Source organism: Trichoderma camerunense, assembly GCF_050948025.1.
Source record: "Trichoderma camerunense strain CBS 138272 chromosome Unknown V8C40scaffold_1, whole genome shotgun sequence".
Classification (NCBI taxonomy): Eukaryota; Fungi; Ascomycota; class Sordariomycetes; order Hypocreales; family Hypocreaceae; genus Trichoderma; species Trichoderma camerunense.
Genome location: NW_028145369.1, coordinates 2581261 through 2602147, shown reverse-complemented (window position 1 = coordinate 2602147; position 20887 = coordinate 2581261). Strand labels below are relative to the sequence as shown.

Here is a 20887-nt window from a genome sequence, read left to right as displayed (position 1 = left end):
CCAGCCCACCCTGGCCTGACGTTTTTGCCGTGTCTCGTTTGCGGTACGAGTATTCTGTCCGCCCACTCACACCAATTGCTCTGTTGCATCGATGCGTGCAAGGCCTTCGGGATGGGGTTTCTTTGTCGCTCCACATCACGATCCTGTGCTCAACTGCAGCCAGGTACATGTGCCACCTATTAGATCAGTCCCAACACCAGCTAACAAGACGCTTCATATGCGGGCCCAGAACGCCGTCAAGACGCCCTTGGGCTGCCACAGCCGCACGGCTAGTGACTGGCATCTGAGTCCCTGATCAGCCTGGTCCAAGCTCTCTCAAGCAAGAAACCTAAACACCACCCTGGCCTGCGGCTGAACCCGAGGGGGGCACCAAGGTAGCTAGTCACATCGTTGGCGCGGGCAGAATGGAGCGAGGTCGACAGGCGATGGGGACCAAGACCCGGCAGTCTGCCTCACCGACCGCTCCCAGGCTGATAGACGTGCCGGTGGCGGAGATAGAGGTTGAAGCGGACTTGCTCGGCTATAGCCCTAGCAGTATTGGCGGCAGCAATAAGAATGCCGTCCTGTCCTGCTGCCAGCGTCGGCCTTGGTTCCTCGGTTGTTGTAAGGCCAGACTCTCCGCTTGATTCACCCTGTATAAGTTGGGGTACCAAGTTTTCTTGTTTTGAGCTTTCAGGATATCCAAGAAAGCAGTCATTGTGACTTGGTTTACACTTGGTAAACTCGTCCATCATGCAGCAGCCTGAAAACGAATCCGGCCATGTGCTGGTCTCACCCCTCTGGGTCTTCATTTGCCGTATTTTCCAGGTTCTCATCTCTCTCGTCATCCTCGCCTTGGCTGCTCGTTTGATGCATGATGCCTACCTTGACGAGGAAGGTCTCGCTCTGGCTATTGTAAGTAATTCTTTTCTCTCTATTCCTAATGCGAAATTCAAACGATCTAACAGTGAACTAGGCTATCATCACCTGGCTCGTCTGCTTGTACGTTATCCTAAGTGAGAAGCTGCCAACTCTGAACGAATTCTATCATGTCGTTGCCGTCATCGTCCTTGACGGTGTCATGATGATCCTCTGGCTTGCAACCTTTGCCGCCGTGGCTGCCAAGCGCGCCCAGTTCAAATTCAATGTCAGGGTCGACGGCTGCTTCGACGATGGCAGCTTGTTTAACAGCAAGACATGCTACAAGAAGCGCGACTTTGTCAAGAAGCGTGACGTTATCCTCTTCAAGTCTGGTGGTGACATGCTTTCCGCCATCGCTGGCCTCGGAGCCTTGGTCTGGTGAGTTTGAATAATTCTCATTTGAATTGGGTGATGCCTTGCTGACCAAATACAATTGAAGGCTTCTATTTATCGCAACCTTTGCCTGGGACCCTGTACAGCTTCCTCCAGGGCCGCAAGGCTGGTCGATTCTTGTTTGACAATGAGTCTGCCCCTGTTCAGACCATTGCCATGGAACCTAAGCAAGATCAGCAAGCCCAGCAGCAGCAGACGCTTATCCCACCCCAGGGTGTTGCTCAGCCCAACGCTCAATCCCCCCCGCAGGGCCAATACCCGCAGGACCAGTATCCTCCTCAGACTACCAGCCCTTACCCGCCAGCTCAATCTCCTTACCAGCCTTCGACTGCCTATTCTCCTCCTCCTCAGGAGCCGCAGGCATATAACCAATATCCCCCTCAGCAGTATCAGCAGCATCAGCAGCCACAGACTTACCACGAGGCGCCTTCCCATGATACGTCTTCACCTCCTCCTCCTCAACAGACTTCCTATTAAACCCAATAAATAATGAAGACATAAAAAAAGAAATCAAATATTGGGGTCTGGAGACGAGAAGATGAAGTTGAATAAACGATATGTGGGGCGCAATTGTTTTATGGATATCCCATGGGGTAATGGCTAGGTTAACGTAATGAACTGGATGGAACACGGTAGATACCTATATAACGAAGCATCTTGGGCTAATTAAGAGCCAAATTACACTCATTCTCATTAAATTCTTTGTCCGATCTCGTGTAAAATGTTCTGAATTACGGACGCAGTAAACGAAAAAGAGGCACACATTATCGTGCTTTCGTTGTAAGTCAAAGTGGGCAGGCGGTGAAAATTCTGCCGGATTATCGGCCCAGCTCAAACCCCATTTGACGATTACCATTCGAGATCTGATCAAGCTCAGGTTCAACCAGCCTCCATTCCATAAAACCCACGCCCACTCTCGAAACGACAGAATTTCGGGCTCAAATTCGGCCTCACTGGCTACTTGATTATCGCTGCCTAAAGATTGTGTACCTCAATGGCCACGATGGCCGCAGAAACCCCCAACATCCCTCAGCAGCGGCTCGGCGTCCCGTCTCGGAATCCGCTGCCTTTATCGGCTTCGCAAGAGTCGCAAGTGCGAGATATATACTATGCTAGGGTGCGCAAACAATGCGCCGACGAAATCAAAGGTAGGTTCATCTTCTGTATTCTTAATTTGGCTGCTCTGGGAGAGAGTTTGAAGCCCTCGTGGAAGTGGCATGATCTCCCCTCACTTTTCTCATCCAATTGCTACTACCCCCCCCCTCGGAGTTGTCACAGAACCAGTTGCTAACGGAAACCAAATAGCATTTGCCGATTGCGCCCTTGGCCGGACGTTTAGTGTCACGTTTGCCTGCCGAGCTGAACACACCGCTATGAATGCCTGCATGAAGCTCCGAGCTACACAAGAAGAACAGGACGCCGCGCGAGAGGAATGGTTCGCACTACGAATGGAACGACAGCGACAGCGCGAGAGGAAAACCAAGATGGCAGCGGCTCAAGAAGAGTTCATGCGGGAGTGGTGGGGCCTGCCAGAGGACGTGAGGCTGTCGAGACAGAAAGAGATGGAGAAGCGAGGAGAGAAGATACCGCCTCTAAGACCCGAGGCCAGCACGAAGTAAAGTGCTTTGGTTGAAAGAGGGAGAGGAAGAAAATCTCGGTTTTTGTTGGCGTTTTTTTATGTTGGCGTAGGGAAGGTACTTTTGCATTGACCAAAGACTTTGATGCCTTTTTTGTTTGAGTATGAGTTGATGAGAGGGGAGGCATGTACAGATATAGATAACGGGGACTTGTACGATTATTTCATGTTTGAAAAAAAGGAGGAGGCTGCTTTCTGAATAGCGCAGCGGCCGATTTATAGACGACTAGAAACTCGCTGCTTGACAAGCTCAAATACTTCCTCTGCCACGCCCCACGAGAGTTCAAAGCCCCTCCCACCGAGGCCATACGCATGTACAATCGATCTCGCCTCATTATCCTGCAAGCCCTTGATTTCATCAGCGGCAATCTCCTCTCTCTCCAGCCTAATCCCTCCACGACGAGTCGGTCTCCGTCCGACAATGTCTCCCAGTGGCTGCAAAGGCCCGTCTGCGACAATGGGCGGATACGTGGCAGCGAAGGCGGAGAGCAGGCGGGCGCGAGTCTCGGGACTGGGCTCGGGGTCCCAGTTGTCGGGCTCCTTGGTGCCGCCGATGATGGTACCGCCGTGGAAGTTTCGGGGCACGCAGAACGACCACGAGCCGTCTGCGTTTTGGCGGGTGACGGTGGCGGGACAGAAGTTTGCGACGAGGCAGGTTTGACCTGGAGATGTGTAAGTTATGTACATACAAGCAGGACATAGCAGATGTGGAAGAATTCGTGACATGTAGGCTTACCTCTTGTGGGAAACACGGCTGGGTCATTGAATCCCTGACCGGAGCAGTTGACGACAGTTTTGACGCCAGGCACAGCCTTGACAAGAAAGGCTTCGTTCAAATTTCGAAGCTCTATGGCCATGGCTTTACCCCCGAGAATATGGAACCGGCGAAGAAGAAACGAGCAGTAAACCATGGGGTTCACGCACCACGTCTTGTACTCGCACCCCCAGACTACCTTGTCGTCCGGAAAGTCCTTCTTCTCCAACAACTTGAACTCCTCAAGGCCAAGCTGAAGTGCCTTCTCCACCGTCAAATCACGATGCACAGGGGGCGGGTTCTCAAAGTACTCAATGCCCTTCATGAAAGTAATGCCCGCCTCCGGAAACTCCCTCAGCGTAGCCTCCATGTGGCTATACGTCGTGAGCGAAAACTCGTGCTCACGTTGCTCGGCGGGATTCGTAGGGAGGACCCAGCGATTGTGCGCGCCGCCCCATTGCGAGGTGTAGTTGATGAGGGCGCGCTTGTCGGCTGCTTCGAAGGGGGTGGGAAAGTCTTTGGCGATGATGGTGACGCTGTGGCCGGCTTGTTGGAGGCGGAGGGCGGCGCTGAGGCCGATGACGCCGGCTCTGTGGGTGAGATAGTTTTTGTCAGTTTGTGGGGATTTGGAGGATGAAGGGGTTTGGAGGAGGGTTTACCCGATTACGATGATGTCGGACATGGTGTTGTGAGATGAGACGTTGTGGGTGTAAGTCGTGGGAGGTGAGTTGATGTGAGTCTATGAGTGTTATCGCACGCTCTGCACACGGCCATGGATGCTCTCTCTCCGTCGCTCTATGTATAGATATATATGTATATTCACATACAATCAACAGACAACGTTACACCAAATGTTCAGCCTCATTTCAGCTCTCACTCTGATAACACACCTGATGACGCAGCCATCGTCAATTCCAAGTGTCATGCGGCAAGTCGTAAATCTGCCTCTACGGAGACCCGGCCTCCGAGTCTCGGCCGCTTGGATGCGGGGCGTGGGGTTGGGCAGATCGGGAAGTGAGGCGGGCTAATCATTCGGTCTGGCGGGGTATCAAGAAGAGGGTGTCGTGAAGGCTGTCTGGACTTGTCAGTTTTCTTTTTTTCTCAAACTATTTGGTTTCTTGCATATTAGCTGAGGTGTCGGTAGGGCGGATGGGCTGATTTGGGGGTTGGAAAAGCGCCTGTTCGGCACGGTGGATGCCGTCGTGCCAAAGCCGCATTCATCCTGTTGAGACGAACTGTAGCCTGATTTCAGCTATATCACAAGATAAGAAGTCCATGCATTTCCAAAAGAAAGAAAGAAAAAAGCAAAGCTGCGCTAACGGAAATGGATGTACAGCAGATGCCCTCCGTATGTGTTCTTGTGTCTATGTCAGAGTTATGGCATTCTTGACTACATGTATGATAGTTGCTTTTGTCCTCACTTCGGAATCTTGTGCAAAAAAAACTGTTCATCAGCTGTACTGAGACTCCACGAGAATAGCGAAGAAGGCTCGCATGAGCTGGATCAATCACAATAAACCCTAAGATTCTAGGTAGGTTTTGCGACCGCCGTTGCTCAAACTCAATACGTTGATTCAATGGATGGTGTCACACAACCCCATCAAGTCGGGTAGTTACTCGTTTGAGATGAATAATAGCGTGTGATTAGAATATAGATCACGACTAGATCCAGACCCCCATGACGATCATGGATGGTCTTTACAAAGTGTAATTGGAGTGCTGATGACATAACGCGCAGCTGAGACGCTTACAGCAAACACAAGAGCGCCAGAGGTGACGGGAACATATGAATACGTCTCCTTGCGGTGTGTTGGGATTCCAGCATCGGTAATTCAGCATAGACCACCGCTGGAAATCGAGCATATTGGAGTCAGCTTTCGTTGTCAATCATCATCGCTAACCTACGAGAAATGTGCTTAACGATACTTGTACGAGATCCAAATTGCGTCGTTTCTATCTCAGCTAGCAGTTATTTTGCAGATATCCAAGGTATGCGAAGGTGCTTATCGCATACACCAAGCCCGCTTCTTATCTACTACAGGTAAATAAGTACTTACAGTACATATCGCAAGGCAGTCGCAGTCCTATTTCGTTAAAAGTGGCAGCTCCCCTTCTCGATTTCTAATCACGTGTGAGAAAATAACCGCCATCCTTCAAACTTTTCCCTCATCTTGCTTCAAGTCGTAATAAACTTCCTTCGCACTGCAGAGATGATTTGTTTATTCATCTTGACTGCCGCACCCCGGAGCGGGCTTACTCGATAAAGGTCCGCTCGCAACGGCAGTGAAAAGCGGCCACGGAGCGGCCCACATCTCCGGGTCGACGACGTTCAACTAAACCTCACACGCAGGCGCATATTTCAGCAACGCCGAGAGCCATGTGGGCTCTTTTCGGACCAGTTCGCGACAGATGTTTCCATATCTGGTCATTAGTTCCTGAACCATGGGATTTGCTTATGCGGAACTTTTGCCGCCTGATTCGCGGACATATATTAACATGAGCCTTTTTAGTTGAAATGCTTTGTAAGGGCGCTATATACGGTCTCACCATAGCTTGCCACCAGCAGCTTACACCCCACCAAACAACTACTAACAGTTATTTCGATCCATCTCGTGGGGAAATTTATACGGAGAAGTGGTAGAGATATCGGGGGCAAACGTTTGTCGTTCTCTTCGCGGCGGGATGTGTCGGATCTATACGTGGATCGAGCATTCGCTTCTTTCACCGAACAAAAGTCGAGACAATCCATTTTGACCTTACCCCGCCGGCCAAGAGCTGGTGATACCGGCTTTAAACAGCACAAGCATCATCCTCACTCATCCTGCGTGAGCCGCCACACAAGCGAGCAGCGTTAGCGCCAACAAATCACTGGGGCAGCACCGCATACTGTATGTCTGACGAGTATCGGAGCTGGCCCGCTAGCCTCGAATCCATAGGCTATGTACGCATAAGCTCGGAAGCTAAGAAGCGTGGGATTGGTCTCTCCCGGAGTATGCAAGTTGAAGGGGGCACTGCTGTTGTTTAAAAAGGAACACATGTCCCGGAATTGCTACCTTGGGCTCAATCATCTCCCCATCTTTGTGTAATTTCATATTCCTTCAGGATCGCTTTGGTGATAGTCCATCAAGTACAGACAAAATGGTCGTCCTCAGAACACAGTCCGACTTTGGCCACGCGCCTCCTCCTCAGACCCCGTACAGCATCATCTCCAACTTGCCAGGATGGAACATGCTTCAGGGCGTCCGTGATGGAGACATGTCTCCCTTTGCCAAGGTTGTCCATGTCTATCCGCGCTTTGGTCCAACTCAATTCGCTGCCAAGGTAAGCTTCACAACCTACTCGCCAACGATGGTCGACTTTTTAACCATGCATATATAGATTGGCCAAGAGGTTGCAAAGAGACTAGGCCACGAGGGCAAGTCTTGCATGCTCTATCTCAACCCCATTATGTGGCCTTTTACGGCCGGTCATGTCCAGAACAAGGCCCGAGACGAGGCCGCCATTAGTCCAGACAAGCTAACATTCAAGTGCATCGATGTGGCTGGCCACCGCGTTTACGCTGTCTTGTTTGAGCCTAGGCACACAAAAGCTCTCATGCTTAGCTGGGGAGCCCCAGGCCTTGGACTCTCTATTCGCATTGCTGAGTACCTGTTGAATAACATCGACACTCTGGTTGAAGTCCCATTTGATGATTACAAGAACCCCCCCAAGCCAACTTTCACTCCCGATGGCCCGGCTCATCAGCTACTCCGCGAGCGCATCAACCAGCTCGTCCACCGCGCCTCCATTGACCCAGAGCTGGTCAAGAGTCAACCCAGTGACGTCCGCCTCTTCCCCACTGGTATGGCTGCCATCTTCCACACGACGAATCTCATCCAGGAATACCGCCCTGGAACCAATGTTGTTCTTGGCGTCATCTTCCACAACACACACCACCACTTACATGAGGAGAGCCCCAATGGATTCAAGCACTTTGGCAAGGTTGATAAACAAGGCCTAGATGAAATGGAGACATGGCTCGAAGGGGAGACAAAAGAAGGCAGAAAGGTTAGCTTCGTCATTGTTGAATTTCCTGGAAACCCAACACTGGAAAGCACAGATCTGCCTCGCCTCAAGAAGTTATCTGAAAAATACGGTTTTGTGTTGCTTCTCGATGATACACTGGCGGGATTTGCAAACGTCGATGTATTGGCCTACTCGGACGTCCTCGTGACTTCTCTTACCAAGTCCTTCAACGGCAGGGCTGATGTCCTTGGCGGCTCCATTGTCCTCAACCCCCTCTCTCCTCACTATCATGAACTTTCTTCTCGATTTGCCAAGTCGCACAACAACGAGCTCTTTGCCGACGATGCAAAGGTGTTGCTTGCCAACTCACACGATTATCTCCAGCGTACACGCCGTTTGAATCGTAACGCAGAAGCAATGGCAACCTTCCTTCACAGGACAATTGGCCGCGATGATTCCCCCGTGGTCAGGGTCCAGTATCCTAGTCTACTGGCTGACAAGCCCAACTATGATCGCTTCTTGCGGCGCAGCACCACTGAACTCCCCAATCCAGGATACGGCTGTCTCCTGAACGTCGAGTTTGAGAGCGTAGACACCGCTCGAGCGTTTTACGACAAGTGTGGATTCTACTCCAGCCCACACCTGGGCGGCCATGTCACCATTATGTTGGCATACAATATGATGATGTTTGGTAAAAAGGCTGAGGAAAAAGAAGAGTTTAAAGGGTTTGGTGCGGCTGAAGAAAGTATAAGACTCTCTGCTGGTTTGGAGGATGCAGAGGACTTGGTTGACACACTCAAGGATGCGCTGGATGCGGCGATTGAGGTGAAAAAGAAGGCAGCACCGAATGGCACTAACTGAGCGTTGAAGGCATGCTAACTGCTATGGTTTACGTATGACGATACAATGAGATCAATACCCCAAGGGCGTGTTTACTCTGTGAATATATGAGTGATTGTAATATGGGATGGGTTCACGGTGCTTTGGTTCTCCAAGATTAGTAATATCTTCATGAGAAGCATGAGACTCATAATCAACATGACAGCCTTTATTGACATGCGAGTCTTGATAACGCAGAGTGGTTATCCGACTTCCTAACTAGGCTATCCAGCAGTCCAGCGTATCAACCTTGAGTTTTCTACTCACTATTACTTCCTAATAGGTTATCGTAGAATGTTTAATCCCCGCTGATTATCACCATCTTCTGATACATATCTAGTTGTCACGTACTTGGTATAGCCATTCCCTCCAAGAAAAGCAGCAATCCACCATGACCATGCGACTCTTCACTCAACTCATGTCGTCGATTTCACCGTCCAAATTCCCGGCTATAATTAGCACTGCTACAACATTATCCTTCCCATCCAACCAATCATCCAACACGGCGATATTAAAAACACTACTTGTACTGCACACGCACATAAAAAACCACCTCAACCTATCACCATCCAAAGCGCTCCCCAAACGTCCATCAGCATCACCATATTACAAAAAAACATCACTCATTAACATTTTGCCCCAATCATCATGTTCTCCGCTGGGGTTTATTCTCCAACAATCCCTCCTCCATCCCCCCATGTAGCGGAGCACTCCTAACCACATCAGGTTACTATCCGGAGAAGCAAATCGCCGGGGAAAAGAAGACGCCCTCTCGGCCATCGAATCTTCCCCTCTTGGGGAAGCAAACTACAACAACTACATATACCTTATTATTTTAGCCAAAGATAGTTTCCGGGGAAACTATGGTAGCAGTAGTGGTAGCTTCTCGGCTCTCTCGTCTGGGGTCCGATCTCGTCGTCTTGTTTTTTTTTGGGTTTCCGGAATTATCCCCCTCCCCCGTCCTCCCGCCAGGCTCTGGCTTGTCATTCTCGATCTAATTGCTTGGATTGGCAAGGTGGCAGCGTCTCTTTTTCTCTGGATATTTCCCCAAGAGGGTTTTCGATGGGAACCTAGATCGGACGGACGAGATGGCCCAAGCCCGAGATGCCTCGTTTTGATGGACATGGTGGGCTGCTGGACGAAGATAAAAAGGGAACCGTACGCCTTGATTTCAAACAAGTAGATCTCAGTCACTCTGTTGATCCGAACTATATTCCAATTCATCGCTTGCTGTGCTAGTTAACCATACACCCATCTTTGAAAAAAAAAAATGACGTGCACTCAGCATTACGCTACAGACACATTTCCCTCCGAAGCCGGCAAGGAAATCACCACCGTCTATGCAGACGACCCGGCCACAAATACCACCCTGCTCCATTCCCTATTAGAGAGGGATGGCGCCGTAATCGTCAAGAATCTCTTCCCCAAATCCCTCTGTGCCCAGATCAAGGAAGATCTCAAGCCCATATTCGATGCAGACAAGCCAGACCCCGCTGGTTTCTTCCCCAGCACAACAAAGCGTGCTCATGGCATCCTTGCTCAGTCACCTTCCAGCGCCAAGCTAGTGGTGAATCCGCTCTTTCAGTCTGTCGCAGAGGCCATGTTGACCAGCAGATACACCTATTGGGAGGGCCAAAAGCAAAAGAGCGTGGCGGCAAAGCCACAGATTGCGAGTATCGTAGGCTTCCGCGTTGAGCCTGGTGGCAAGCAACAGCCTCTCCATAGGGACGACTCGGACTACCATACTCGAAACTGCGATATGCCCGTCATGCTGGGCTGCGTCACGGTATTTGCCTGCCCCTTGTGTCCTTCAAATGACAACATGAATCCCGGGCTGACAATTTTGGTAAATTCCAGGCACTATCCAAGACGACAAAGGAGAATGGCGCGACAGTCATTATCCCAAAGAGCCACCTATGGGGACCGGAGAGGTGCCCGCTCGATGAGGAGACCATTTCAGCAGAACTCGAAGTCGGAGACGCAGCCATGTTCGTTGGCAACGTATATCATGCGGGAGGCGCAAACGTCACCAAGTACTATTCCCCCTTGAAATATTCCTGGGCAACTCTCATCAATGGGAATCATGATGCTGACTTTTTGTTTACCCGTGCTAGGGACGACGCACGTGAGACAATCGGCGTGTTCATGTGTAAAGGAACTCTAAGGCAAGAAGAGAATCAGTATTTGGAATTGCCACCAGAGGTAGCAAAGGACCGAGGTTTCTCACCACAGCTGTTACGTCTTCTCGGGTATGGACTCTGCCCACCAGCGCTGGGCTTATACAAGTACAAAGACCCAATGGAGGAGATATTCAACGTCTTGGATGAAGAAACAATCCGCAGATAAGAGCCATGCATGTAACATCGATGAACCATCTCTTAGTGCTTTTATACGACAAGAATTCTGAGTCCGTTCGCTTGCAACTGTTGTGCAACCGGCAGCCAGTTTGGCTCTGTACCACTCCAAAAGGCGTTTAAAAAGCTCCGGATGGTCTCGTATTGATTAAAGCCCGTCGTTCTGATAGTCTTGTCGAGAATGGTGGCGACCTTGTGCTGCCGTTCTGTGTCGCCATGACACTCCGTGCCCGCGATGAAAATTGGCCACGGAAGGTTTTGAATGCAGAGAGAGATGTTCTCAATCTGATCTAGCTGGTCAAACAGTTTGGTAACGGAAGCCAGCCAATCGAAATTACTGGGAATCGCATAGCCCAGGCATCTGTACGCGTAGACAACGGCAGCGTGGTGGTATAAGTCCACCAACCTTATAAAGTCACGGCGCACAACCGGGGGGTTTATTTGCAGCTTCCCCGCAATCATCAGTGTCTGGCCTCTTGCTTGCTCGAAGCGTGACTGTACTTCGATGATGGTAAAACTCTCGGGCCAGAGCGATACGTCAATGTCCTCGTTCACAGCCATGGATCGTCGCGAAGCCAGCGTGATTTGATGCAGAAAAGAAAGGTACTCGGAGAACAGCACATGGCTACCGGAGCCTGGCGTGGGAAGAATGGTTTCTGCGACATCGGCCAAGTCGAAGGATGTACAAGAGCCGAGGACTTCATGGATTGCGAGCTGGTTTCTCAAAAACGCAAACAGGCCCTTGGTGCACGCCTCGTGCTGCCCGAATACATTGACGATTCTCCTTGCCGCAAGTCGATGGTTTTCAGCAGCCACAGAGTGATTCTTTGCCATTTCGTAATTCGCAATCACGAGGATGCAGGCCAGCATCCATTCTGCGTTGGCAACATCGGCTCGCGTATTAAGCTCCGCTCCGCCGCTGATCCGGGTGTTCATTTCTCGAAGCTGCCTTTGGAGGACTTCCAGGCAGGCGTCTCTCGCCTCCTCATGGTATCGGGCCAACTCGCTCGGGAATTTCATGGGCCCATGGTAGAGAGAAAAGGCGGCAATGGCAAAACGAAGGCCTGGGGCATTGGCGGCCATGGGTAACATACGCCGCCGATAGTCATTTTCATCTGAATCGATCCATACCATCCGCCCTGCCAGATACTTGTCGTAGTATTCGATGATCTCCGGTGAAGACGCCCATTGTGTAAAGTTCAACAAATCCGTGCCTGCAGAGGTGCTTTCGATGGCCCTGTTAATGCTGAGAGCCGTCTGTCCCATTACTTGAAGGGCTCCAGAAATAGGAGAGGGTACCGGTGCGGGTGCCGGAGCAGGAAGAGGAACGGGCTCTTCGATTGTCGGTAACGCCAATTCCATGGCCATCGAGCCCGCCACAGGCAATCTCCGACCCTTCAGTTTCCCTCGAACCGCCACTCCATCAGCCCAGCGAAGATGCCGTCCGTATCCGGGGCAGCTCAGGCCCTTCTTGATGCATTTCGAACACTCCGGACGACCGAGGTCACATCGAATGCGTCGCCGCATGCAAGTGCGGCAGCCTTTGGGGACACCAAGTCAGCGCTGCATCAAGCGGAAGGGGAACCAAACCTGGGGCGAGAATGCCTCCCTCACCTTTTGATGCGTCAGCCGAGCCCTTGGAGCTCATTGCAGTCTGTGCTTATAATGATAGACGCATTCATCAATCCTGAGGCTCGAAAAGTAGAGTAGCGTTGGAATAGTATAAAGTGGGCGAAGACATGGGATTACCGTTGTAATCGAAGACAAAAAAAAGTGGACGGCATCGGAGAAATAAATTCTACCAGATGACTTATGTCAGTTTACGTACAAAGAATGCATCGCCTCGCCTTATCGTTTCGTTAGCACATGTACGGAGTAGGCGGCCTTTCCATACGAGCTTTAGCCGCGGCGCCGTTCACCATCCACTCGTCGGAGAGTTCCGTTAGTTTGGCGCATGTAAATAGCTTCAACTTGCAAGGGTGACAGAAAGAGCAGCGACAAATACCCAGCAATACATACTTCTTAATTCATCATTTCGTTATCCGATAATCTGCATCCTCTTGGCTATTAGACTATCTACATTGATACATTTTACTAAAGATGGAACTAAAATATACCTCTCTTATCCCCCCAATAAGAACAGAAAACTGAGTGTTATCAAGAAAAGCATCAACCCATTGTCACGCCTTGTCACACAATGCTCGCTTCCAGTAGCAACCCTCTATCTGCATCAATTAACCGTTCCCTAATCCAACAGTTAAAGCCACCTTACACACACAGGTAACACAGCAACAAGAGCACGACACTCCCAAGGCGCGGATCCAATTTTAACAACAGAGTATTTAGACAAAATGGGGAAGAATAGCAAATTAGGCATGTTTTCATCTGTTTTCAAATCCGCCAGCTGCACTCGATTCACAGGAGCTAAAACACAGCCTATTTGCCCAAGGGCACTCTTAAAGCACCTGCAGTGCATCAGTTACAGCAGCACTTGTTTATCCCTCCTATTTCTTCTCCCCCCAAAAAACTCCATGCCTCAAATCACCCTCTTCGTCTCTTTTTTCTCCTCCACCACCAACCATACAAACTACTGTATAGACTCTCTTCTTCCTGCCTCGCCCGGCAATCGGGTTGGTTCATCTCTTAGCACATCTCTATCCTCCCATATTCAACAAAGCCCCATCATGCCAAAGGACTTCATCAGCGTGGTACAGGACCTCGAGGACCTCCTGTGCCACCACATCACCACCTCAACTCCAGCAGATTTCACAGAGGAGCTCGCCGACGTCCTCAAGACCGTGCTGAACATAGATCGCAACACCCACTGGAGCATCCAATCATTCCTCTTCGACTTCCGCGAAGAATACTTTCGTCAAAGTATGTCCTCCCATCTCCCCTTCAGAAAACCTCTAACCAAAGCCAACTGATTTCTTCCATCAACAGAGCTCACAAACGAACAGCCTGGCCCCGTCCGCCCCCACGACGACATCTGGCCTCGTCTCAACCGCTCCGCTGTCGAGCCCCTAAGCAACATGCCCATGACCCACGACATCGGCCCTGATCTCTGGGCCTTCGCAGTGCGTTACGCTGACCAGGTCTACAACGTTCTCCGTCTCCAGGCAAAGATGCCGTATAAGCCCTTTATCGAAGTGCTCACCGAAAACAGCTTCATCAAAGGCCTAGCAGACACCGATAACATCGTCATGCAAGACAATGCAACTGATGGCAGCAGCGACCACATCATGGACCGCCGGGAGTATGACGTAAGCCTCCATTCGAGACTGACGTTTCTAGAAGACCGTGTCATGATCCTTGAGAAGAGGGAGGAACTATTAGACGGTCAGCTTGATCGGGCTACTCAAGCAATGGGAGCCCTGCGCTCTACAAACTTGGACTTGGCCAGAAAGGTGTCGGAAGTGCAGCAGCGAAACCACGACCTACGCAGAACGTATGCTGTGTAACTTCTTCATCAAGGGAGTATTTATTATTGGTTGGTACACACGTAGGTGGAGGGCACGATGGCTGCGAGGTATCATTTGATATATTTGTCATTTCGTTCTTGCTAACTCTGGACCAAAAACTCGCCCGCATTTTGCAACATAAATAGCGCCCCCCTCTAAATCATCAGGAAGAACAAGAAAACTCCCCCGTGCATATATGAAAGAGGTCGTAAATAGTTGAATGATAGTCAACAGTCAGCAACCAAAATCCAAACAAGCTTCACCATTAAAATAAGTCCACAATCATCTTTTTGACTTTTGTACATCGTCATAATCATAATCATTATAAGCAGGAAACGAGAAGGGAATCAAAGAAGAAAAGTGAGTTGGGGATGGAATATTAGCTGATAGCCCCCTCCAACCCTGGTTCATTATTTTGAAAGAGACATTTGCTCCAGGAGCTCAATCTTAGTGGGAAACAAATCGTGGCATCGTAAATGGGCTGTTATGAACAAGAAAAGAGAAAGAAAAGGAATGAGATAGGATGGGTGAGAGTAGCGGCAGTATAGTCACTAATGCAGCCTCTCCTTCACATATACCATGGCAGCATAGCCGGCGCAGCACTTGGTGCTCATCTCGTGGAAGCACCACGGGCACTTCACCGTCACGGATAACGCGCCAGTGAATCCGACACTTCCCCTTGGTCGAACAACAGCATCTGGGTTGGCCATGGCTTCATAGATGTTGCTGGGCATGTCGTGGTAATACTTGCATCCACAACACTCCACGAACATTTTGGCAATTGGCTCGCCGCCGACAGGTGAGCCAGTTGTGTGTCGCGGCGCCTTCGTCGGCGCAAGGTCGGTAGTGGGGGATGGCTGGCTCCGGATCGAAGATGGCGGCGTGACCTTGGGACCAAGACGTGGCGATCCCAGCACCTGAGGAGGCGGAGCGAGGGGAGCAGCTTTGCGAGCTTCTTCTAGATAAGAAGCAGGCCACGGGGAAGGAACTAGTTGAACCTTGCCATTTACTTTTTCCTCTCCAGAGAGGAGTGCAGTCGAAGGGAGGTGTTGCCTTGGCACTGATACATGTTCCACGGCCTTCAGGGGCTGGTGCTTCAATTTCGGCAGGAAATCAGTTGCAGTTATCGCACTCACATCCGTTTGTGACCGACGGTGAGCAGTCTGGCCTGTAGCCACAGCATTGGCTTTGGTGGAAACGATGCTCGACGTGCTGGTGTTTCCCACGGGTCGTGTATTCTTGGGTGGACTTGAGTAGCCCCCGCCCCCGCCTCCGATCTGGAGGAGAAGCGGCTGTCTGACCGGGCTTGTGGAACCGTTCCTGGCGCGAGGTGTGGCTACTCGTTTACTCTCAACATCTTGCGTCATGGGGGGGAGACCCTTTTCAGATTGAGGTCGGGAGGTGTCAGGCGTACCAGGCATTGATGGCGAGTGGAAATCGTCAGACGAGTCATCATCAGTCGACGTCGTTGGAACTGAATCGTCCGTAAGACGGCGAACAGTAAAATCACTATCATCTCGAAGGGACCCGTGAGATTTACGGATCGGAGATAGCGATACTTTGGTGTCGATGACCTTCATGACGGATGATTGAATATCTTCCCATGTCGGAATCTCTATCGGGTCTGGCTTTTGACCCTTGGCGATGCGACCAGCCTCTCGTGGAGTACTTTGGAGAGATGCCCCGCCGCTCTTTAGTTCAGTGTTTCCAGACGCATTGTTTGCGATATGCTTGGGCCTGCCAGATAGACCATGATTGCTGTTGGCAGACTCGGAGCTGCCGGGTCTTGGCGTGCGTGGAGATGACATGGATGATACTGAGCCATCTAAACTCACCATGGAGTTTCGCTTTGAACTTCGACGGGGTGGTGCTGGAGGCAAAGATGTCGTCGCGAGGGTTGCATCTTGAGCATTGCCATTCTTGACAGCGCCGTTGCCTTCGCGTGAAATCCGAGCAAGATTGGTTTGGCTTAATTTCTCCTTCGCTGGCTGCTGCACAGTAACAGCAACGCTTGGAAGGAGATCGCGATCGCTTGTAGATACGCTGAGCTTGGGCTTTGTGTTCTGGTTCTCGTTGCCAGCAGGTGAGACTGGTTGAGGGCCGTTTTGACCAACAGCTGTTTGAGGACGTGTATCGGCAGTTAATCCCGCGTTTGCACTGGTCTGGGGTGATGGCAGTGCGGATGCGGATTTGGTTGCCTCGTTAGTTATTACAGGCTTCTTTGACTTGTCTTGCTGGGCGGCGGTCTTTGATGGCTCGGCCGAGTCCTTTGGCTTCAGGCCCACAAAAGCTCTCCATTTGCTCTCCATTGTCCCGGTCTCCTGAGCCTCCATCTCTGCAGACGAAATAAGAGATCTTGTCTTGGCCGCTGCAGCCGGGTGTCGAGTGATGGGAGGATAAACTCGGCGCTGGGACTCAGGGGCCGGGCGTGCTGGAGGGGCAGACCACTTCTGATTGTGAGCATTGTTTGTTCGCAGAGCCGGATGAATCTGAGACTCGTCCATGTTCTCAGGCGATTCAGCGGTCTTTTGACTGGCCGCATGTCGTTGAATCTCCAACTTGATGCCGCCGATGAAGCCCGTCTCACTAGGACGAGCAGTGTCAGCGGAAGCCCGGCGAGACTCGAACGGCGACATGATATACGAGGTGAAAGAGCCGGATCGCCTGTGATGAGGGCGGACGGGAGCGTCATCTTTGGTAAACTCTAGCGCACTCGAAGGTCTCTGCTTATCTCTAGCAGCTGCCTGTGCCGCCGCTGATGAGCGATTCGCCTGCTCCAAGGCATGCGACGAAGAAGGGGGAGGTTGTTTGCTCAGGCGCTTCTTCTTAATCAAAGCATTCCTGAGCGCGGATTCCTCCTTTTCCCGCTTCGATGCCTTCTCCTGTTGCTCCTTTTTCTGCTGCTCCTTTTTTCGTTGTTCTTTCTCCGCCTGTTCCTTTTTGAGCTGCTCTTTCTTCAGCTGCTCTTTTCTCAGCTGCTCCTTTTTCATCTCCTCCTTTTTCAACTGCTCTTTACGCTCCTGCTCCTTTCTCTCCTCTTCTTTCTTCTGTTGTTCCTTCTTCAACTGCTCTTTCTTCAGCTCTTTCTTGCTGTCCTTTTTATCACTCTTCTTGCGACGACCATATGCCTCCCAGCTTGGGGACTGGCAAATCGACCTCCGTTCATCTTCATCGCTTAACGGAACATCGAAAGAAACAGCCTTGAGAGCGGGCTTGTCCACCGGTGGAGGGTTATGCACTACCACAGCGGCCCTTTGCACGTTGTTGTCTGACTCGGGCGCAAAATCTAATTTGAGCTTGGGAGAACTGACGTTAATGGTCAGTGGAACTATTTGAGCAACTGGCAATCTCTCTTTGGCGATGTTGGCGCCCATTGGAGCATCTTTTTGAGGAGCCGCCTCAATACGTTGAACCTGAACTGCAGGGCGATTTGATGCCGGAAGTGGTCGTCTGGAGACAACGGCAGCTATGGAAGCTGAATTGGCGGACAGCGCATTCGATTGTGAGCTTGCGAGACGCTCAAGCTATATTTGGACAAAAAAGAGAGCACATTAGCTTCCATGGGCTACTTGGAGGCATCTCTCTGAAAAATGCAACGCGACAGGAGAGACCGCTCTTACCATGTAGCGTCGCTCGAGCTCGAGCATGCGCTGCAAGCTGTTCGAGCGAGCGGGTCGAGTCTTGTGGTTGGACATGATTGCCAGGCTGCGAGTTGGGCGCTTTGGCAAATCCTGCCCGACGAAATGGACGGAATGCGTGTAAAAATAGAGGGCCGAGGACGAGAGCTGGCAAGGCAGCACAAGGGAGAGACTTCGTCAGTGGCTACGATGTGGCTGGTAAGACTATAAGCTGGCGCACGACGGCGAGCAATGCGCCTTTGCTGAGGTCTGAGGGTGGCCAACTCTCACGAGCACTGTATCAAGACGAATGTTGGGCGATTCGATTCGAGCACAGAGCTCACCCGCTGTGGAAACGAGTGACGATGGAAGACGTGAAGAAGAAGGAGAGAGAGAAAGAAAAATCACCCAACGGAGACATGCATGAGCTGCCCTCGGTAGAAAAGCGGTTGGGCGTTGGCCCTTTGAGGAAGCATTCGACAAATGCACGTGGGGGCTGGCCGAAGCGAAGACGATGGACGTTTGGTAATCCGAGCTTCTGGCCCAGGGAAGACTCAATACTGTGCCGTACGAGAATCCGTACGGGTAACAGCACAAATATCACTTAGGAATCGGTGCTAGCAAACTAAGGACCGGGAGCAAGCGGATAAAGGAGGCGCCAAAAAGCAAGCCAGTGCCCTTGGTGCCCGCAATACGAGCTGGGGAAGCAAGGTTTGGGGCAGTGTGGTGTGCAAAGCTGAGACACAGGCGATGAGGTGGCCCAATAAGCCGAGCAGACGAACCACGCCAGCTGAGCAGGCGGCAAAGCAGTCGGACGATTGATTGACGCACTTGGGATCCGTATTCGAGAGTGACAAGTCCCAGTTATGGTCCCTGGCTCACCGTCGACGGTGCGACCCTGCAGGCAGTGCTAACGGAGTCGGGAGTAGGCAGAGCCCACAGCGAGTGTGATTCCGGCTCCTGGGCCTGGCGCTGGTGTTTTCGGGCAGGTGGAATTTTGAGGGCACGCAGCGAAGCGAACGACGATTGTCGGGTTTTGCAGGGGTTTGACGATGGAGACTGTTGAGGGACCCCTACGGAGTACGAGTGAGGCCATTGATGGATTGGGTTGAAGTGCGAGTTAGCACAGCAGAGGCCCAACCACAAAGAACGGCTCTAGCAATAGCGCTTCGTACAGGCTGGGGCCGCTGCGTGGGGACATGCGGTGGGAGATGCCCACTGATGGCGCTAGCTCTTTAGCGCACCTGTCGCTGATGCCCAGTATCAATCACTCACTGATCCATGTCGACCTGCAGTCAGTGCCTGACCCGAGAATGCAATGCCTCCATAGAACCACAGCTCTCAACTCAGCTAAACAATGCGCACGAAAGCCACTCTCTCTTCAATACGAACCGCTAGAGACGCCCCAAAGCAGCCCATCCCTGCTAGCCCCGGTGGCTGTTGCAAAGGCTCAACTTTGATCTTGTCGCTGGGGGCCGATCGTCGACATGGATCGTTGACTTTGTGACCCGCCGGCCACTAAGTGCCACTAGCGCGCCAGCAACACGTTGTTCCACCTCGTTTTTTATTCACGCCAGCATAAAAATAGGAACAAATTCCATTGGCACCATTTTGAAAACGAGCTTTGTTGCAGGGTAGGCCATGACGTTGAGCTGCATTGATTATTTCCAACACGAACTTTTTGATCACTACATACGAGTATGTAGGTAAGGGAAAGATGTCGTAAAGAAGTTGGCGGGCATGGGGACGAGCCAATGACAGTTGAGGGTAAGAAAATACGATCTCAGGGTGCGTGTGAGCTGACTGCACTGGTGGCAATGTTCAACCGCCGCCGATCTATCACTTTGCTATATGATATACAACTTTACCTTTTTGTTACTTTGATCCACGACTGTCGATTTTTAAACCTCGTATACATGCAAGGTACCCATTGATGGTTGCAACCCATGTCGAAAGTCAAAGATCCGCCATTGCCTCCCCGCAGGTCCCGTTCACAGCATCACTATCTCAACCCTGCCTGTCTTTTTAAATACACATCGAGTATACATATACATGGAGTGTCTACTGTTAGAGTATCTAGGCAGCCTCAGCTACTATTACATAGATGTTTACACGGACCAATCGAGATCAGTCAGTATAGTAACATGTTGTTTCTCACTCATAGTAGGTCAAAAGCGACAACGTGCTATTTATAAGTATCTATCTACAGGCAATTGATCGCAAACTGTGTTATGTATATCACTTTGTTCTAGAAAGAGGATGTACTCCCTACCGTCGCCTTAGAGGCGCACATAAACTGCCGTGTGTAATGAGACCCTACCCAAGCCACGCTGACAAGTGGGCTCATCTGGTATCCATGGATCGGATGCTCTCTTATGAATATTCATGTATCTAGAAGGGGGACGGGATATCGGAGCTAGTCATGCGAGAAGCCATGCGGATAGTTGAAGCCAGCTTTAACTGGGGGCGGGTGTCTCTTCTCGTGAAGATGGGACTGGGCCGCTGTCACTACAAAGCCTCGATCTGATCTTACTAGAGAACTAGAAGCTAGGCTAATACAAGCGTAAAGTGTACTACCTACGCTGCCGTTACGATTCTATCCTTGCCTCGTGTGGCGTCTTGCGGAGTCTGTTTATAGAATGAAGAGAGTGGAGCTTCCACTAACTGATTACAAGACCTAGAGATCATGTATGACTACCTGTTTCTTGACTCTCGTCTACTTAACAATGACAGACATTAGGTAACGGGCTCTAAGAACCTTGGAACTTTACTCATCTATGTGAATAGTTGTCTAGAGTCGGGAGATCTTGGGCGCCGGTTGTAATTATCTGGTTGTGACGGAACAAGGGACTGAATTTTTAGTTGCGGATATATTCCTAGTAGTAGTA

General features: G+C 50.9%; 8 protein-coding genes across 8 annotated transcripts; 5 read left to right on the top strand and 3 right to left on the bottom strand.

Annotated features, from left to right (window-relative positions):
- Positions 1 to 370: 370 nt before the first annotated feature.
- Positions 371 to 1770, top strand: V8C40DRAFT_279468 (MARVEL domain-containing protein; the record flags this gene model as incomplete). Its single annotated transcript, XM_083221237.1, has 3 exons — positions 371 to 894; positions 956 to 1278; positions 1380 to 1770. Exons 1-3 carry the CDS (start codon positions 733 to 735, stop codon positions 1768 to 1770), a joined length of 876 nt encoding a protein of 291 aa, XP_083079453.1. The 5' UTR covers positions 371 to 732.
- Positions 1771 to 2170: 400 nt separating this feature from the next.
- On the top strand, positions 2171 to 3412 carry V8C40DRAFT_230835 (cytochrome c oxidase biogenesis protein Cmc1 like-domain-containing protein). The gene is made up of 2 exons (XM_083212801.1): positions 2171 to 2441; positions 2599 to 3412. Exons 1-2 carry the CDS (start codon positions 2288 to 2290, stop codon positions 2910 to 2912), a joined length of 468 nt encoding a protein of 155 aa, XP_083079452.1. The 5' UTR covers positions 2171 to 2287; the 3' UTR covers positions 2913 to 3412.
- On the bottom strand, positions 3053 to 4668 carry V8C40DRAFT_230829 (FAD-dependent oxidoreductase). The gene is made up of 3 exons (XM_083212800.1): positions 4343 to 4668; positions 3666 to 4273; positions 3053 to 3591 (listed from the first exon to the last, which is right to left on the bottom strand). Exons 1-3 carry the CDS (start codon positions 4363 to 4365, stop codon positions 3146 to 3148), a joined length of 1077 nt encoding a protein of 358 aa, XP_083079451.1. The 5' UTR covers positions 4366 to 4668; the 3' UTR covers positions 3053 to 3145.
- A 2153-nt stretch (positions 4669 to 6821) lies between these two features.
- V8C40DRAFT_272204 (pyridoxal phosphate-dependent transferase) lies at positions 6822 to 8549 on the top strand (the record flags this gene model as incomplete). Its single annotated transcript, XM_083220325.1, has 2 exons — positions 6822 to 7004; positions 7062 to 8549. The coding sequence occupies 2 exons, from the start codon at positions 6822 to 6824 to the stop codon at positions 8547 to 8549; spliced, it is 1671 nt and encodes a 556-aa protein (XP_083079450.1).
- Positions 8550 to 9758: 1209 nt separating this feature from the next.
- Positions 9759 to 11052, top strand: V8C40DRAFT_230821 (phytanoyl-CoA dioxygenase family protein). The gene is made up of 3 exons (XM_083212799.1): positions 9759 to 10353; positions 10425 to 10600; positions 10682 to 11052. Exons 1-3 carry the CDS (start codon positions 9838 to 9840, stop codon positions 10911 to 10913), a joined length of 924 nt encoding a protein of 307 aa, XP_083079449.1. The 5' UTR covers positions 9759 to 9837; the 3' UTR covers positions 10914 to 11052.
- V8C40DRAFT_15669 (transcription factor domain-containing protein) lies at positions 10786 to 12731 on the bottom strand. The gene is made up of 2 exons (XM_083211391.1): positions 12536 to 12731; positions 10786 to 12462 (listed from the first exon to the last, which is right to left on the bottom strand). Exons 1-2 carry the CDS (start codon positions 12567 to 12569, stop codon positions 10955 to 10957), a joined length of 1542 nt encoding a protein of 513 aa, XP_083079448.1. The 5' UTR covers positions 12570 to 12731; the 3' UTR covers positions 10786 to 10954.
- An 874-nt stretch (positions 12732 to 13605) lies between these two features.
- Positions 13606 to 14769, top strand: V8C40DRAFT_279466 (uncharacterized protein; the record flags this gene model as incomplete). The annotated part of the gene is made up of 2 exons (XM_083221236.1): positions 13606 to 13798; positions 13865 to 14769. The coding sequence occupies 2 exons, from the start codon at positions 13606 to 13608 to the stop codon at positions 14380 to 14382; spliced, it is 711 nt and encodes a 236-aa protein (XP_083079447.1). The 3' UTR covers positions 14383 to 14769.
- Positions 14581 to 18220, bottom strand: V8C40DRAFT_15639 (uncharacterized protein). The gene is made up of 2 exons (XM_083211383.1): positions 18003 to 18220; positions 14581 to 17906 (listed from the first exon to the last, which is right to left on the bottom strand). The coding sequence occupies exons 1-2, from the start codon at positions 18075 to 18077 to the stop codon at positions 14934 to 14936; spliced, it is 3048 nt and encodes a 1015-aa protein (XP_083079446.1). The 5' UTR covers positions 18078 to 18220; the 3' UTR covers positions 14581 to 14933.
- Between the last annotated feature and the right edge of the window lie 2667 nt (positions 18221 to 20887).

Excerpts from the sequence above, each read along its gene's own strand:
- V8C40DRAFT_230835 (XM_083212801.1), top strand. The coding sequence starts at position 2,288 with ATGGCCACGATGGCCGCAGAAACCCCCAACATCCCTCAGCAGCGGCTC. Across the intron at positions 2,442-2,598 it reads ATGCGCCGACGAAATCAAAG|CATTTGCCGATTGCGCCCTT; the intron begins GTAGGTTCATCT and ends GAAACCAAATAG.
- V8C40DRAFT_230829 (XM_083212800.1), bottom strand. The coding sequence starts at position 4,365 with ATGTCCGACATCATCGTAATCGG. Across the intron at positions 4,274-4,342 it reads TCCGACATCATCGTAATCGG|AGCCGGCGTCATCGGCCTCA; the intron begins GTAAACCCTCCT and ends TCTCACCCACAG. Across the intron at positions 3,592-3,665 it reads AGCCGTGTTTCCCACAAGAG|GTCAAACCTGCCTCGTCGCA; the intron begins GTAAGCCTACAT and ends ACACATCTCCAG.
- V8C40DRAFT_230821 (XM_083212799.1), top strand. The coding sequence starts at position 9,838 with ATGACGTGCACTCAGCATTACGCTACAGACACATTTCCCTCCGAAGCC. Across the intron at positions 10,354-10,424 it reads TCATGCTGGGCTGCGTCACG|GCACTATCCAAGACGACAAA; the intron begins GTATTTGCCTGC and ends GGTAAATTCCAG. Across the intron at positions 10,601-10,681 it reads GGAGGCGCAAACGTCACCAA|GGACGACGCACGTGAGACAA; the intron begins GTACTATTCCCC and ends TACCCGTGCTAG.
- V8C40DRAFT_15669 (XM_083211391.1), bottom strand. The coding sequence starts at position 12,569 with ATGAGCTCCAAGGGCTCGGCTGACGCATCAAAAG. Across the intron at positions 12,463-12,535 it reads CTCGGCTGACGCATCAAAAG|GCTGCCGCACTTGCATGCGG; the intron begins GTGAGGGAGGCA and ends GTGTCCCCAAAG.
- V8C40DRAFT_15639 (XM_083211383.1), bottom strand. The coding sequence starts at position 18,077 with ATGTCCAACCACAAGACTCGACCCGCTCGCTCGAACAGCTTGCAGCGC. Across the intron at positions 17,907-18,002 it reads AGCTCGAGCGACGCTACATG|CTTGAGCGTCTCGCAAGCTC; the intron begins GTAAGAGCGGTC and ends GTCCAAATATAG.